Source organism: Chelon labrosus (genome assembly GCF_963514085.1).
Source record: "Chelon labrosus genome assembly, chromosome: 10".
Lineage (NCBI taxonomy): Eukaryota > Metazoa > Chordata > Actinopteri > Mugiliformes > Mugilidae > Chelon > Chelon labrosus.
The window spans coordinates 22,389,199-22,405,613 of record NC_140360.1 but is presented as its reverse complement, the minus strand read 5'-3'; the positions used below and the strand labels follow the sequence as shown (position 1 = coordinate 22,405,613).

The window sequence follows — 16,415 nt, the reverse complement described above, 5'->3', positions numbered from 1 at the left end:
CATCTGGGACTTGTGGAAATGAGGCTTTTGTGCCCACTTCCAAAACGAATCAGGCAGCTGTGCATGCAGCTTTACAAAGCTCATGAAAATAACACATATGCATATGTCTATCTTTGTGCATACACACATTTTAAGTTATTTTTATGCATCTGGCCCCGGGCCTTTTTGTAGTTCAACCTGTCAACAGCTGTAACTGATCATCACTACATGACAGTCAAGCTGATCACACTGAGCTCAGTCTCCTCTCCTTCCTTACAGCTTCAGCATTGTGATGAGGTAAATTCACAGTAAACTACTGACGGCAGGACGAGGGAGAACAGACTGGATACATGTGACAGGGACTTTAAGGTCAAGCCTCAGTGTGCAGGGTTCACATCCTGGTTCTGGTTGAGATTGTTGTTGAGATTATGCAGCGCCTGGTGGCGCTGGTGCCGGTGCAGGTGAATGCTGTGCAGCTCGGGTGTGTCGGTGGTTTCGAACGCACTAGACACTAGGGGCATGAACTGACGGAATATGCTGACGCTGCCATGCCAGAAGGTCGGCTGAGGTAGGCGTCCAGCCAGAGTCCAGGTGCGGATGGTGGGGTCGTAGGCTTCCACCACGTCTGACAGCTCAAACGTGTTGTCATAGCCGCCAGACACGTACAATTTACCACCCAGGGCTGCCACACTGCCGCCAACATGAACCTGGAAAAAGAATTAGATTTGAATATACGTTTAGCTTGTAATATGGTACATATTCACTTATGAACCTAAGAAAAAAAATTGTTTGTACTTTCGTTTTTATGCTCAGGTAAGTAAGTGGTAATGAGATTCAGATTTGTATAATCAAGAACATACTGTTACAGTGATTCATTTTGCTGGCCTATATTATCAATCACTGCGAGCTTCGTCTTGTTTAAACCAGTGACTCATGTTATGACAGCTCCAGAAAAACTGGCAGGATTTTCAGTCCGAACTGTATTTGCTGCACATGGAGTCAGTAACTTCCTGGTCACACCCAGCAGACGGAATAAACATTACAACCAAGTCCGGTCCATTTGGCCTATTTTAAAGAAAATGTCCCTCCCTTTCTACTTTTTCTGTAGTATGAAAAACAAGATATTATTTGGGATTGTGTGTTGAATCACAAAATAACACTTTATTTTAATATTCCAAAACTGAAATCTCACTAAAGTATGAAAGGGGAAAATAATTTACACACACAAGCCCTGAACCAACCATTGTCCTTGCCATACAGACTCCACATTTAGTTTTCATATGAGGATGACAAATACAGTTTGCATCAGAGCTATTAGAGAGTACAAATGATGGCTAATAAAGCATGCTGGCGAGCACAGAAGTACCTGATGTGAAATACAAACCTGGGTCATCGGGCTAATTTTGTCCCACTCGTTCTTTTGAGGATTATAAACATCGACCTCGGCTGAGTCATCTCTACAAATAGAAAGAGACAGAATTCACAGTCACTGCCAAAACACCACCAGCTTCAAATGTTGAATAACAAAATAAGTCACTTTTGTATTTGGGATGAAATGTTTCTTTCAGAGCTCTTCAATCCTCAATCACATCCAAAATATTCAGGTATTCTACATGTAATGGCATCTATAACCAACGTAAACAATATTCAGAGTGATAAATCTATTTGGCGTGAGGTAATTTTGTCCTTTGGTTATTAAGAATAACCTACCTATAAAAAAGAAGCCCAAAGAACCAAAGTCAATGTGTTGTATTTTGTGAGCCTGGTCCACATTTGTGATCATATTTATGTTAACTTTTAGTAACTACAGGTGTCAGTTAAAGCAGTGTAAGTAAGACGTACAAAATGTCCCTCTACAATGTGCAGTACTGGAGTAGACATGCACTGGTGTTTAAGACAGGTATCTACACAACTGTTTTAAAGAGGAGGAAGATGTGGAGCCGTGGTACCATCTAAATAATGGTAAACAAAGATTGTAGAGGTTTAGTTTCGATAAATGACTGAATTCAGATTTCTCCTCACCTGACAAAGTAGATGAGTCCATTAAGGGTCACTGTTTTCGGTGTGAAGGACCACGGAGGCAGCTGTCCACAGTTGACCATGGTCCATCGGTTGGTGTCTGAGTCGTAGCACTGGACAGCCATGGTGTCCTCCCCAGTCAGAGAACCTATAGCATAGAGGCGACCGCTGCACGCGGTGGTGGAGCAGTTGTCCATGGGATGCAGCATACCTGGCAACGCCTCCCAGCAATCCAGAGCGTGATCGTAGCGCTCGGTGCTGTCCGACGCCACCACATAGAGCTGGCTTTTCAGAACGCAGGAGCTGTGATACTCGCGGGCCTTCAGCATGGGCGACACCTCTGTCCACTCGTTCACGCTGGACTTGTAGCGCCACACGCCGTCATACAGACGAGAGCCATCAGAGCCACCTAAAGGTCAAAGACATGGAGGTTCACGTGCATCAAGGATTTGTGTGTAGGTAGGTGCTCAGCATCCTGGTGAATACTATAAAGAAAAAAAGTAGTCTGTATAGTTTCAACTCAACCTTCCAGCTTAATAATGAAATCCACTCATCAGATCGAGGCTGTTGCTCAGAACTAAGGAACGTTTACCCACCAGGTTGGTTTCTTTGGCCTGGTGTGAACACAGCAATCACCCTCTGTCCCAGAACAAACACACTGAGCTGAGACCAGTTACAGAGGGTGGTCTCAGTCAGCTTGTAATCGCTCCCCAGAGTGATCCGTGTGCAGTGAATTAAACATTGCCCACGAACTGATAAGACTACTATTTATAACATTATAATGACATAATCAAGCAGTTTACATGATGCGTCTTTGGAAGAGTGTGACCCGACAGACTTATCTGGCAGCAGTGCACCGTCGCATCAGATATACGTAAACTTTGTTTTCTACGCATAAAGACAACAATACAAAAAAATCCCAACTAAAACTAAGAAAACCCTTCAATGAATTCCTGTTGTTGCAACTGAAACACTTGCTGTATTTTTCATTCAAATTTAAAGTGGAGCTGACACCAATGACCTAATAACTATCAAATAATTCAAAGATGACTTAAAAGTGTAAGGTTACAAAAACTCAATGTGCCTGGCAACATTATGTAATCATAGGCGTCAGTTATTTCGGTCAGTGAGCTGGCGCTACTAAAATTATGGGTCACCATCAGCGTCTTGCAGGAGTCACAAGCTAAAAGCAAAGGTTTAAGATGGTTTCTCAGGGGAAACACTCTTTACAGACAAGGCCAGTCCACTGGTAGTGATGACGAGGATGACGATGAGGATGATGATAATGATAATGATAACACCCCTGTTGGCCTGGCAGTACATCATGTCCTGCCTCTCTTAGCGTTGTTCACACAGTAGCCAAAGAGCCTGCAGTTTATTTATAAGCACTGCCTGGCGTCCGTTTCATAAGATGAAGAAGCAGGAATGGAAATCTACTGACGGGAAATTTTACTACAGTGAAGCTGAAGTACGGCAAATGTAACTGTGTCTGCGGTCTGTGATAAAGCTGAACTCTAACTGTGACAAGAGACTTCTGGCTCACACAATTTACACCATTTTATCATGAGTCAATTTTCCTTTGACTCAAATAGTCATTGCATACATTATTTTTAACAGAACCAGTCAATTCATTTATTAAAGCACTAATGAGATTTGAATTTTTTAATAAGAAATCATTTTAAATATTTTTTAAACTCTTCGTTGAATGTCTTCGAACTACTTACCTGTGACATACATATCGTTTCCGAGGGCAGCTATGCTGTAACCCCCTCCAAGGTGGTCAGGGAATTCAGCCAGGTAGCGCCACTGTCCAGTCTGAGGGTTGTAACAGTCCACTGTGACCAGCTCATCACAGTCCTGGTCGCAGCCTCCAACCACCACCAGGATTTCTGCCAATCCGGTGGATGGCCGTGGCCGCATGCGGTGACAGGGCCTGTCATGGCGGTCATACTCACAGGACTGAAAGCTACGGGCCTCGTTCACCATCCGGAGGCAGGTGGGTGACAGGTAGACGAGCGGGTCGCTCTCCACGTGGGCCAACAGAAAGAACCTCCTGACGAAGGGGAGTCGGACCTGCTGGAGGAGCTCGGGCCAGTAGTGCAAGCGTCGCTGGAGATCAGCCTTCACCCAGCGCACTGCAATTTGATAAACTGTCTCCTCCTTGTCCACACAAAGCTCATCGTCAGACACAAACTCAAGAAGTCGCTTCCATGGCAACCGTTCAAAGTCCATCCCTTTAGCCAGCTCCATTATGTTTTTGAGGACAAAGCGGCGCGCACTGTTTGCCAGATCTCTGCAAGCGTAGGCTTCTGCAAAGTCTTGGATCTCTAAGCAGTTTGAAACATCCAACCGCTGCTCCAGAAAAGCACAGCAGGCCTCTTTGACTGATGGGAACTGAAACAGATCAGCCGTCTTCAGCAGGAGGTCCACGTTATCCTGAGTGACGGTGACCCGTCCTGTGTAGCAGAAGTCCACCAACAGACCCAAAAGTTCCGCTGAAACCTCGTGTAGAACTACTCGGTCCATAGCGCTCTCTCTCAGCGTCCCTGCAAACATTGCCCGGAAGTAGGTGCTGGCGGCGGCCAACACCGTGCGGTGGCAGTGGAACTCACGGCCCTCAGCACACAAAGTCACGTCGAAAAACTTTCGTTCTGCACGGAGTTCATGGATTCCCCGCAGCAGGTTGAAGGCATGGGCCGTGTCAAAAAACGGCAGGGTGGACGGTTGTGTCTGCAAGACTGGCTTTTCCATCTCTCCTCTCTCACTGTGTGTCAGTTTCGGGTGATTGCACTCAGAATGCCGTTTTCATCTGAAAAACATAACCACCAGAAATCCACATTAAATTCAAATCTAATGTACCAAACAGGGCTGCAACAAACTATTATTCTACTAACTATCTGGCTCATTAAATGTAAAACGAAACAGTTTCCTGAACTATGTTGTTTGACTGATCTACAGTCAAAAAGCCAAAGTTATTTGGTTTTTCCATGTAAGGCAAAATGAATCAAAACAACACTCACAAGAAAAAAAATCTCAAACAAGGATTTTGATATTATGCATGAAAATTCACTTAAATTACTGATTATCAAAACAGATGAAGATGTCCAGTCAACTGATTTGACAGGCACATTTGTCTATAAGGATAAGTATACTAACAGCTGTAACGACGGTCTAGGTTCACAGTAAAAATAGTCCTATCAAAGACAAAAGAAAAGTTTGAATTACATTTCCAGAACCTCAGCGACGGATGAAAAGTCTGCAGGCAACCGACCAAACTAAATTCACGAGCAAGCAGAGCTTACTTTAGAAATTACTCTGTGAACTGTTTAAGCACTAGAACATCACAGAGTCACATTTTAGCCTGTAAAAAAGGGACCATATCTTGTTCTTTCTCTTACCTGACGAGCCTCTTCAGGCACGGTTCACATGTAAAGCCACAGCGTGTAACTGTCTAGAATATATATACGAAGCTCAGAGCAGCGCTGGTGAATATGACCAGCTCCTTACTGGTGTTTAAGAAAGAAAGCTTGCTTGTGCTCCGGGGCTATAAATACACCAGCAGTGTCCATTTCCAGACAGGGGTGGGGGATTTTAGGGAGAACACCTAACATGCAATGGGCTGACGCTGAGGGGAGCGTACAACCCCTCCGTTGGTATGTCTCTGTGGTTAGTCAGTGTGAGTAAGTGGTCTCTGAGAGAAGAACCAGTTGAGCCTGGGCCTCCTCACCACCTTCAGCATGCAGCAGACCAAAATACAGCTTCCTGTGTTTCTGCTATCCAGAAGTCTGCTTGGCAAAGCGTAGGACACAAAGACAAACAAGGTGTGCTCAAGTTTCAGAAACATAATATTAACATGAAATAATTAGTTAAGGCATGATAGTGTGGGTTAAACCAATGTGACCTTACCAACTCTTGGTACCAACACTTTTCCTATGCAGTCACCATCAGGTGGAAAGAGATCTCTACACAACTATTTGTCACTGAGTTAAATGTTTATTTTTTCCTGGCTAAATAAGTACAAAATGAATGAGGCTGCAGTACAGCATCAGAGAGCTGATAGCTTGGATGGACTAAATTACTTCTGTGAATTTATTCACAACATAGTGACTAGAAATTGCTTTATATTTGGTTCTGGGCTTTTGGACTTTAAACCAAAGAAATCAATTATTGAGAAAATAATCTGCATAATGACAAAACCCAAAATAATTGAATTAAACTGAATATCTATGTTGTTCAGTCCACTATTTTCTGACACTTCTCATACTAAACAATTAATCAAGAAAATCATCTGAATGTTGATTGACAAGGAAAACATTTGTCAGTTGCAGCCCTGATCATAAACGTTGAAATGAGTGATTGTACTCAAGTTACATGTACATCCGAGCAATGGATTTTTTACTTGTGACAGTCACGTAATATGTTTTTCTAACTGCTGCTTTCTGAGAAGTAAAGTTTATTTTCAGGGTTGTATTGGGATTCAATTTCAGTTATTCCACTCTCTGTCTAATCACCAGGAGAACAAGAACAGACATCGGTGATTAAACGTCAATGTGATCTACTTGTCAATATTTGGGGACGATCATTCTGTCTTAAAATACGCAAGTATCCCCTTACAGAGATTTGTTTAAAGGTTGTAATAAAGCCTCTGGTGCTCTGGCCAAAGGGTTTAGCAAACATTCCACACCAGGGTTCAACAATGCAGCGGTCCAAGTAGCTCTGAGAGGGATCAAACTGCTCTCTGAAGGGCAGACGGGGCCTCAAAACCCAGACCTGCAAAGAAAATATCTGTCTTCCTAATTTCAGTGTAAGTGATTCTCTTTAAGTTAGAGGAGATGATGGGATTCCCTTACATAGAACTCATGACATTTCCTTTCAGCGGGTCGAATGTGTAATTTCTCAGTCCCACTATGCTCAACTGCAAAAGGCTTAAAATGTCTCACATCTCATCTTTATCTACATGTTTTAGATAGTTAACAAGGCATTCTCATAAACACAAATCTCTTAAGGGCAACTTTGTACTCCAACAGCCAGCACCATTGAGCAACGTACAACCACAGTGTTTACCAACCAGCTCTAAGAATAGCTGAAAGAAATTTATACTCTCCAAGGAAGGGAGAGAGGGAAACAGTGGAGGTGTTGAAACAAATGACGAGAACAGAGAGAGCAGTGTATCAGTCAGGATATGATCCCACCCACCTAGTTATATATGCAAAAGGGACCCCAATGCTCCCTTTCCTCATATACCATACACTACTGGTCTGTCTGCCCCAGCACCTGAACTCATGACCTGCAATAATATTCAGGACAAAAACACTCAGAGAGGTGCGATGCTGTTAGTCAGACAACTAAGAGATCAAAACTCTGGAGGATGGCCGGTGTTTGTCATTTTCTCTTCCTTAAAATGGTTGATGAATTGGTCTGTTCTTGTATCTGGGGGCCATGTTTCCAATGTGTAAGTAGATACTGCACTGAATCAGAGTAAAAATCTAGTAAACAGTGGTGATAACATCAGCAAGTGTTGAACATATGATGTTCACCATTTCAGATTAACCTGAGGAATCCTAACATTTGCAAATTAAATACAAGTATATCTGAAACTGATGGTGTTTGTTTTGCAGATATTTGATTATAAACCAAACTACTGAAATAACTATAACTAATCAGGCTTGATAACGGCACTAAAGAAAATCTTGAAGAATCTGCAAAAGTAGTTGAGACATTTTGTTAAAAAACACCAATGTGAAAAGTTACAGAATTAGCACTTTGATTTATCATTTGGAAAACACTGACAAAGTAGACGTACAACTAAAACTCAATGGCATTTTCTTTCTCAAGACATCTAGATAAAAGTAAGGAGACTGTGTGTTGCTGTTTTGTGGCAATCCCTCAAACAGTTGCTGAGACATTTTAGTCTGAAGTACAGTAGTGGAGTAATCTTGCAACCTCTCCATATCCTGAAAAATTAAATCAAAGGTAAGAAACAAAACAACAGCTTCATATAACTCTGTAGCTTTGTGGCAGGAGTCGGACTCTCCGGTGAGGAGATGTTTCTCTGGTAGCTGCTTCGTGGATGTGAGCAGAGTGCATGAAAAACAGACTCGGTGTATAGGCAGGTTCAGGCACAGTGTGTTCTCAGTCTCTAGGTTTCAGTGCCAGTGTTGCCCCTTGCTGGTGCAAACTTGCAATTACCACAAGAGACATTTACATACTGGCTTCAATACCATATGCATTTCTGTCATGCCAGTATCAACAGAAGAACAGATCCTCTGTGCATGCAACTACCTCGCTGAAAGTAGGTTATTTACATATTTATACAGAGTTTCAGCAGGGTTCAAAGAGTCAATATTAAAATATTTTAACACCTGTTAAGATAACACTGAATGTACTTAAGCATCAGCTAAAGCCTAAAATTACATATCGTCGTATTACGTTTAGTTCAGACATCCAGCACTTCAAAAAGACGAGAAACAAACAGCTATTTTTTATTTTTATTTTTGTGGGACTTAGATCTAGATATCTACACCACATTGATAAACCGAACAGCAAAGGGCCAAGGATGAAGCTTTGGGGAACACCAGTAAACCGTATAAAGACAGTCAACTACCTAAACCATTTTTCTCCTGAGACTGTTTTAAATGAGACTGTTCATCTCATTAAAAACCATGAGATGAGCTGAGGAATCTAAGGGACCTTAAGCCAACTTAATTGATAAGTTAAGGCACTAAGGAAACAAAGTAGAAGATACATAGCTAGACAGCTACATAAGACAGATACATGTACTGTATCATCAACAGCAGCATTCACAACAGCAAAGGATAATCCAAGACTGTTGTAATCATGACTGTTGTAGCTTTGCTATGTGAAGTTCAAGGGGTAAACTATGTTACCACATTTAAACCACATCAGTCAATACTGCACAGACTCTAATTGCAAATGATTTCACCAGAGCAAGACAGTGCATAGTTTTGGCTTTGAATATATACAGTCTATGGGAACACCATAAAAAAGAAGAAGAGCACTGAAGAGCAGGCATCACTAGATATTATTGACTAAATATTTGCTCAAATTCAAATAATTCTGACTGACAGACTGGAAAAACAACAAATAATTAAACAAATTCCTTTAGCACAGTCCACATTAACAACAACACATCTTTTAATAGGTGTCTAATGTCTCCTGACAGCATGCAATCAAAAAAAATAATCTATAATTTATATTACACAAGACTTGGTCCTCACCTTTATAACTATGTATTTAATATTTTAGTTTGCATGTGTTACGGTTATGCTGCTTTGACTAGCAAATGACTTAACACAAAGAATTTGAAAAGAGGCATATAAGGAATGCTTTTTCAGCAATAATAAAGTCATCCATCCGTCAACATCATGCCCCAGTTCCTACTTTGGTGCTGACCAGCACCTGGCAGGCCAACAACCACACAAAGACAGCTGCTCTCTCTGCTGTCGCTCCAGGCAGCCACCAGAGTGGAGCGAGATAAACTCCTGATCCTCCACAGCTGAGCTTGTCCTGTCCATAAAAAGGCAACCACATCACACTAACCTGCTTCTCTACAGAGGGAGGCCAGCACAAGGCTACCAGTAGCAACAGCACTCAGATAAGAGACTGTATGAGAGCGCTTAAGTTCTAGGTTAGTCCATGCAAAAGTGTGCTTTTAGCTTTAGAGAATATTAGGCAATCGCAAGACCAATTTTAATAGTGCAACAACCCTCTATTTATACTATTAATAAGTTTGCTTTGATATCCAGATTTAGTAGCCTGACAGTTTATTATAATTTTAAAATGTAAATGAATGAATGAAAGATTTTGACCAACTTTGTATGTAATCATTTCACAGGCATAGTTATTTTCTACTATACTTTATACCTATTAAATATGATGCGGTGGCTACATTTAAATAGAGAATATTTCGTCAACTTCACTGAAATGAGGCTGATCAGAGATTACAAGTTAAGCTACATGTGTTTACATGCCACGCATAGAACTTTAATGTCAAAGCGCTTTGGGCTGTTGTGGAGCACCAAATTTGCTTGAAGAATATTTTTTTTTCTCCAACTTAATTTACAACACTGGATTAATTCAAAAGGAGAAGATGACCATCGTACACCGTGTTTTCAATGTTGGAAATGACATCAAATCTGGCTTCGTTCTTCTTTTCAAACACTTGTTTTATAACTCGTTGCATAGCTACCGCCGCGTTTCTGTCCCTCCTGGGAACTCATTACATCAACTGATGTTTATACCACATGGGTCAAAGATGTGCGCTACATGAAGCATTTTGTCTTTATTATCCGTGGAATATTAGTGACCTTATTTTAGTGCATTTTGGTGCACTTTTAGCTGGATTAGTGTATTTTTTTTCTGTTATATTATTACTGTTACTTAAATACGTGATCTCTTCCCAACATCTTCCACTACAGTACCCTGGGACTTTCTGTGAATTAAATCCAGATGTTGTCCAATGAATAACGAGCCTGTGTGGGACAGAAAGAATTTCAGTGCCACCCAGAAGGTTTCTTTCCATTTTATGACTCAGCCATTATTACCAGGGACGATTTCAAACACCCAGAAGTCCTCTTTCATCTGTCCCTGCATTCCTCTAACTTCTTCTCCTGCAACAAGACTTGCAGTTGGAAGGTATTATAAATATTTGGATGTCTCAGGTCATGCAGCCTTACATGTTCACAGTCCTCTTCCCTCTCCAAAGCCTTGTTCGGCCATGCTAATCACGTTCAAATTTAGCAGCTAGTGTTAGATCGCACCTCAGACACAATATTAGACCCAGACAAACAAACATATAGTCTATGCTAATGTTTACTTATTATGCTAATGACACATCAACACTCAGTTTAAAACTGTTAGCAACTTCAGCACAGCTAATGAACGCTCTGCGTGTTTGCTCGTCGAGGTGCTTATAACAACATACAGTCAAGATTTAAAACAATATTTGGAAGCATTGGGCATGTTTTAACGTGTTAAAAACCCGCCTGAGAGCATAAAAGTCACATTTATACGAAGCTTTTTAACGTTATTTTTGTAGCTAACGTTTAACCGTCCCGCGGTCAGAGCAAACAACAACCTTCAAAAACAGGTCAGCTCACATTCAGAGAACTCACCAATACGTGTCCTCACGGGATATCGATGCGTTTAGAGAGTATAGACCGTCAACATCGTACAAACTGAGCCCAAATTAAAGTTTGATGCCGCTGATGTGTCTGGCCTCAGTCTCTGCGCCATGATAGCCTGTACTGTGAGAAATGTTGCCTTCAAGGGCTGTCGTACATATTGCCATCAGACTGAAAACCAAGACAGTCTTAAAACTTCACTTCTACACCGACCACCACTACTACAACAGCTACGACTACTGTAATAATAATAATTCACCATTTACTAAATGTGATTTATTTGGATGCCAACAGCCACTAGCTATGGAGGCAGACACTAAGATTTCTGAGGACACATAAACGTTACATCACAACATTATAATACATCGCTTTTAATTAAGATATTACATTTCCAAATTAACAGTGATTATCTTCTTTACTACTTTACTACTTCTTTACTACTTTACTACTATTTATTTTCTTTACATATCAATAATAGACGTTTTACCCACAGACAAAATGTTAGAATTGGTTACACCAGTGTTTTTCAACCTTTTTTGAGCCAAGGTACATTTTTTTCATTGAAAAAATCACAAGGCACACCACCAACCGAAAATGTTAAAAAAAAGTGAAACTCTGTAGCCTATATTAACAATATAAAGTCATTCTTGTCAAAGTGTCTTGAATACGAATCAAATAAACACAAAGAAAAAAGTCTTATATATATACACAGACACTTGACAATGGCATATTATTGAAGATAATAATTAATTTGCTTTCAAAAAATGTTTTTTAGATCAATTAGGTGAAATTGGATAATTTCCCACGGCACACCTGACGATCTCTCACGGCACACTAGTGTGCCACAGCACAGTGGTTGAAAAACACTGGGTTACACACACACATCCTCATGCCTCACTGAGGTGGTTCACATTCAGGTGGTTCACCCACGACTGCCCCTGTTTGTTTGCCAATGACACCACTATACCAGGGCTTAGGGATCATTTCCAACAACTGGTTGATCAATCTGATCATGAACGCTCACAAAAACCAAGGTACGGGAACCCACATATCACGGCATTGCACATAAATGGCAAAGAGGTGGAGAGAGCTGACAACATCAAGCTCCAGGGAGTTCACATGTATCATCAACATCTTTCACCCTGTGAAGACAGCCCAACAGAGTCAAGCAAGCTAGTCTCCCCTCTCAGCTTCTGGTGAACTTCCACAGAGGCACCACAGAAAGTGTCTGGTGTCACTGTGCCACAGTGTGGTACAACAGACAGAAAACAGGAAATGTTTGTGGTAAAAACAGCACAGAGGTTAGTGGGAACTGTCCTTCCAGATCAGGACAGTGTGTAGGTAGCAGCATCAGTAAAGACCTGACCCACCCAGGCCACAGCCTGTTCGTCCCCTTGGCACCAAGGGAACGATACAGGGCAACAGACCTCATAATAAGCTGTTATAAAATAAACATCTCTCTGCAATAACTTGGCTTTTGTGCTATAAATGGAAATCAGGACCATAACTTTTGTGTTGTTTTGTTGTTTTTTATTCTCTATTTTTCTGTTTCTTCTTTTATTCACAGTATTACTACCACCTCACTTTATGCTCACTTTATGTCACATTTATGTTAAGCTTTTTACTACCTCTTTTGACTTCTGACTAGTTTTGAAATTGTGCTCTTATTCAGATAAAAAACACAAAAGCAGAAGCTTAAAATGAGTACTCGAATGCATCATTAAAGTTCCTTGCTACTGCAGCAGCGTACTATATGTAGTTTGGGAGAAATTCTCAGAGGATATGTATATATATAAGAATTTTAAAGCTTCTCAAATAGTTCATCAGTGACTCTCATTTATTATTATTTTGTTGTTAGCAGTCAGCATGGTCATAAATAATTTTTTAATCCTCCATCCAGACTCCATGCCTGGCATTATCCACCAGTCACCCACTGGGCTTAAGCATTAATTTGTTAGATTATGTTTTAATGTTGTGAAGACTCGGTGTAGAAGTGGAATCGTATTTCTGGCACAACTCTACCTACTTCCAAGGTGCATGGAGGAGTTAAAGAAATACATAGTGGTCAAAACTCCAGCAACGCTTGTAGTATTATGAACCTCTTTATTAGACTGATGTGTTTCAGTTAGCGGCCAGTCACCAGGGGGACTTTGATGAAGACCATGAGTTAAAATGCATAGGTTTAGAGAAAGGTTTCTGGTGAACTCACCCCAGAGTTCACAAGAGGCTGTGAGAGCTGAAAACATCTTTGTTGGGAATATTTTTATGTCAAGGTTTACTGCATGTTGAAAGGTAGAAAAAAAAGGGTATAAAAAGTGTAAAAACAACTAGTTTTAAAGTTTAAAAGTACGGCAATGATTGTAATCTAAGTATAGCGTTCCCTTAGTGATACTGATCTTTTTACACAGTCATTGTTGTGCATTTGTCTGCTGACTCTATCCACAGCAGTTCATTACTTTGTTTTAGTGCTGGTATTCTTGGCTGCTTCTCCAAAATGGGACAGTGGTGAACATGATCTACTGCAGGTAATAGACTGACTACGGGTAAGTGGTGCCAAACTCCAAAGGAACCAAAATACCCCCTCAAGAGGAGTGGTTACAGTAATAAAGAACTTATTGAAATTAGTTTTTATTTATCCCATTAAAATTGTAATTATGTCTGCAAACTTGTTTGTTTCACTGAGACACGTTCATCTTTCAAACCGTGAGTTTCAAAATCCCACTAGTCCTCCATCATGCCCTGCAGTGTTGAATTCTCATTCATCTCGTAATTAAAACTAAAAGCAGACATTATCGACGTTTAAAAAAAACAAACCAACAGCTGCTCACGGCAGTAAATATAATTATGAATAATTATGTTGTGCAATAGTAAGCACTATTCTGTAAGCATAACCAATTAATATTCCTGCTCACTCTCAAAAAGAGGACATTAAGCTGACCTTTTAAGTTCATATCATTCCCATGTGAAGTAATACATTCAACCCTCAAGCCCTCGTTGCACCACTTTTAACCAGCAGAAACCCTGACAGGAAATATCCCCAATGTTTAATTCAATCACCTGCTTAAAATTCCATCCATCAAGGACACATGTACATCTATCTACCTTTGCCGCTCATCGCTCAGAGGGGTATAATGAGGGGGTGAGAAAGATTCGACAGCTTGGAATGGGAAATAAAGAGTGAAACAGCCTTTGCAGTGCAATTAGGAGTGACCTGCTGCTGAACTTGTCTGGACCCACTGTGTCCCTCAGGCGGTGCAGATGTGGGGCTCTTCCACGGGGGTGACATTGCACAAATGCATCCAAATGAGGTGTTCACATTGTCTTCTGACAATTAATACTGACATTTTAAATCACTTGACTTTTGTAATTTAGTAATTACATTTTGACTGTGACTCTTGGTTGTCGTCCTCACAGGGAATGAGGATGAACTGGAAGCTTTTAGGCCTAGAATATATTTGTATAGGGCATAGTTTTTTAAGAAAGAGCTTGACCTTTATGGAAATGTCAGAAACAGGCAAAAATATCTTATTCGGTCCCATCCTGAGGTAACAAAATCTAAAAATCTAGCAACTCTAATGCTCTCTAATTAGCATGTTATATAATCTCTGTTGTGTTTTATTAATCTCGGTTGTTTTATTGGCACATTACACTCCGTATGAGCCCCATTTCTGTCCAGAATTCACTCTCATATTAGGTTAGTCTTTGGTCTCCTGAGTGGAATACTTGGCTCTTCAGCTGCTTGATTACTACCATTATATTCGCCCAATACTGGTGATGGGCAGGTGGTGCACAGCAGGGTTTTAGAGATTTTCCTGGCCCTTTTGTGTCTCAACCTTACCAAGTCCAAATACTGTAAAAACCCTGAAACAATAAGACACTGTCATCCCAAGATCTGACCTTTACTTAGTGTGTTGCCTTCCCCTCTGCTCACCCAAGTGAGCGCTAATCTCAAGGTGCAGTACTGTATGTAAGAAAGAAAAAGTAAATGAAGGTTTACACCTGTTCAGTCACTAGATGGAGACATCTTACAGTTTTTAACATCACAGCCACACTTAAACCTGATTACCACTTGCTCTCGTCTAAGGACAAAAATAATCCTCCTCATCGTGTGTATTTCTGACCAAGTGTCTTCTCTAAACACGACTTTGACTTTCTACAATAACCATTGACTGTATATATTTAAAAGACTTGTGTGTTAGCCTGTCTACATCAGGCCACTTGTGGATGTGGCTATCTCAAAGAAGATAGCATAAATATTTAGTAACAGATAATGTACGTGGAAAAAATAGCTTTTTTAAATTTCTGCCTAGGCAACATTTGTCGTTTAATTAAAACGCAGGTTGTGACTAACATAAGTTGGAACCAGTTTTTATGCAGTTCCAAGTTGCAGATATCAGAGTGTGTCAATCTCACCAGTGCTATTTGGACATTTCATTAATTTAATTAACTAAATGTTAATGGAATACTGTTTGTGTTTTGATACATGTTGTGTCACACAATAGCAGCTAACAGCTAACCTATGCAATAGCTGGAATTTTTAATTTGTGCTTCGATTTAGTGTTGGGTATATATGCAATTTCAAATTTAACACATAGATTATAACTAAGGTCAGTTTTAACTTTGCAGCTTCTATGCAGTTAAGAGCAATAGGAGTTTTATTTTTGTCAGTTGTATTGTAATGTCGCTCTCTATTGTGGGTCACTCTGAATATCTGCATGCTAACATTAGTTTAGCTAAGTTTTACAAAAATTCAAGTGTTTGGCTATGTCAACCCTCACCGATATGGTATTAAGTCTAACGTCAATATGCCGGCGTTTTGAGTCATGATGCAAGCTAACTCCTTGTTAAAAAACTATAGTCTCACTAGTTCAACATGTACACCTGGTAGTTAGTCAGTGTAAATAAACAAAACCTCTGAATATCAACTCATGAACCTGATATTATGCCTGTATGGTTATTATCCATAGATGCTTAAATTGAGCCACTTATTAAAAACATCTAGTGTAACCTAATGTCTTATATCTGACTTTTATTTTTATGATTGCCTTTAAAATGTTAAGTGATTTATTCATATTTATTTTGTAAACCTTCGTGCAAGTCACTGTGGAGAAACATTAAGCATTGATCCACTCTCACGCAGAATATTTGGCTATTGCAGAATCATGCTTTATCCTGCTAGATTTTGGCTGCAAAAATGATTCATGAATTTATTAATAAGGGAAAAATGGATTGATGTAAATAATTCAAGAGGACCAGTAACTTTAGTCACCTCCA

At 40.3% G+C, this 16,415-nt stretch overlaps 1 protein-coding gene across 1 annotated transcript; it reads right to left on the bottom strand.

Annotated features, from left to right (window-relative positions):
• Nucleotides 1–343: 343 nt before the first annotated feature.
• Nucleotides 344–11,422, bottom strand: klhl21 (kelch-like family member 21). Its single transcript, XM_084553302.1, has 5 exons — nucleotides 11,133–11,422; nucleotides 3,723–4,807; nucleotides 2,002–2,407; nucleotides 1,364–1,436; nucleotides 344–686 (listed from the first exon to the last, which is right to left on the bottom strand). The coding sequence occupies exons 2-5, from the start codon at nucleotides 4,747–4,749 to the stop codon at nucleotides 357–359; spliced, it is 1,836 nt and encodes a 611-aa protein (XP_084409428.1). The 5' UTR covers nucleotides 4,750–4,807; nucleotides 11,133–11,422; the 3' UTR covers nucleotides 344–356.
• Nucleotides 11,423–16,415: the final 4,993 nt, after the last annotated feature.

What these genes read in the sequence shown, in the direction of transcription:
- klhl21 (XM_084553302.1), bottom strand. Translation starts at nt 4,749, where the DNA reads ATGGAAAAGCCAGTCTTGCAGACACAACCGTCCACCCTGCCGTTTTTT. An exon ending in AAACGATATGTATGTCACAG is followed by an intron (nt 2,408 to 3,722) that starts GTAAGTAGTTCG and finishes TTTGACCTTTAG; the next exon opens with GTGGCTCTGATGGCTCTCGT. An exon ending in GGACTCATCTACTTTGTCAG is followed by an intron (nt 1,437 to 2,001) that starts GTGAGGAGAAAT and finishes TTCTATTTGTAG; the next exon opens with AGATGACTCAGCCGAGGTCG.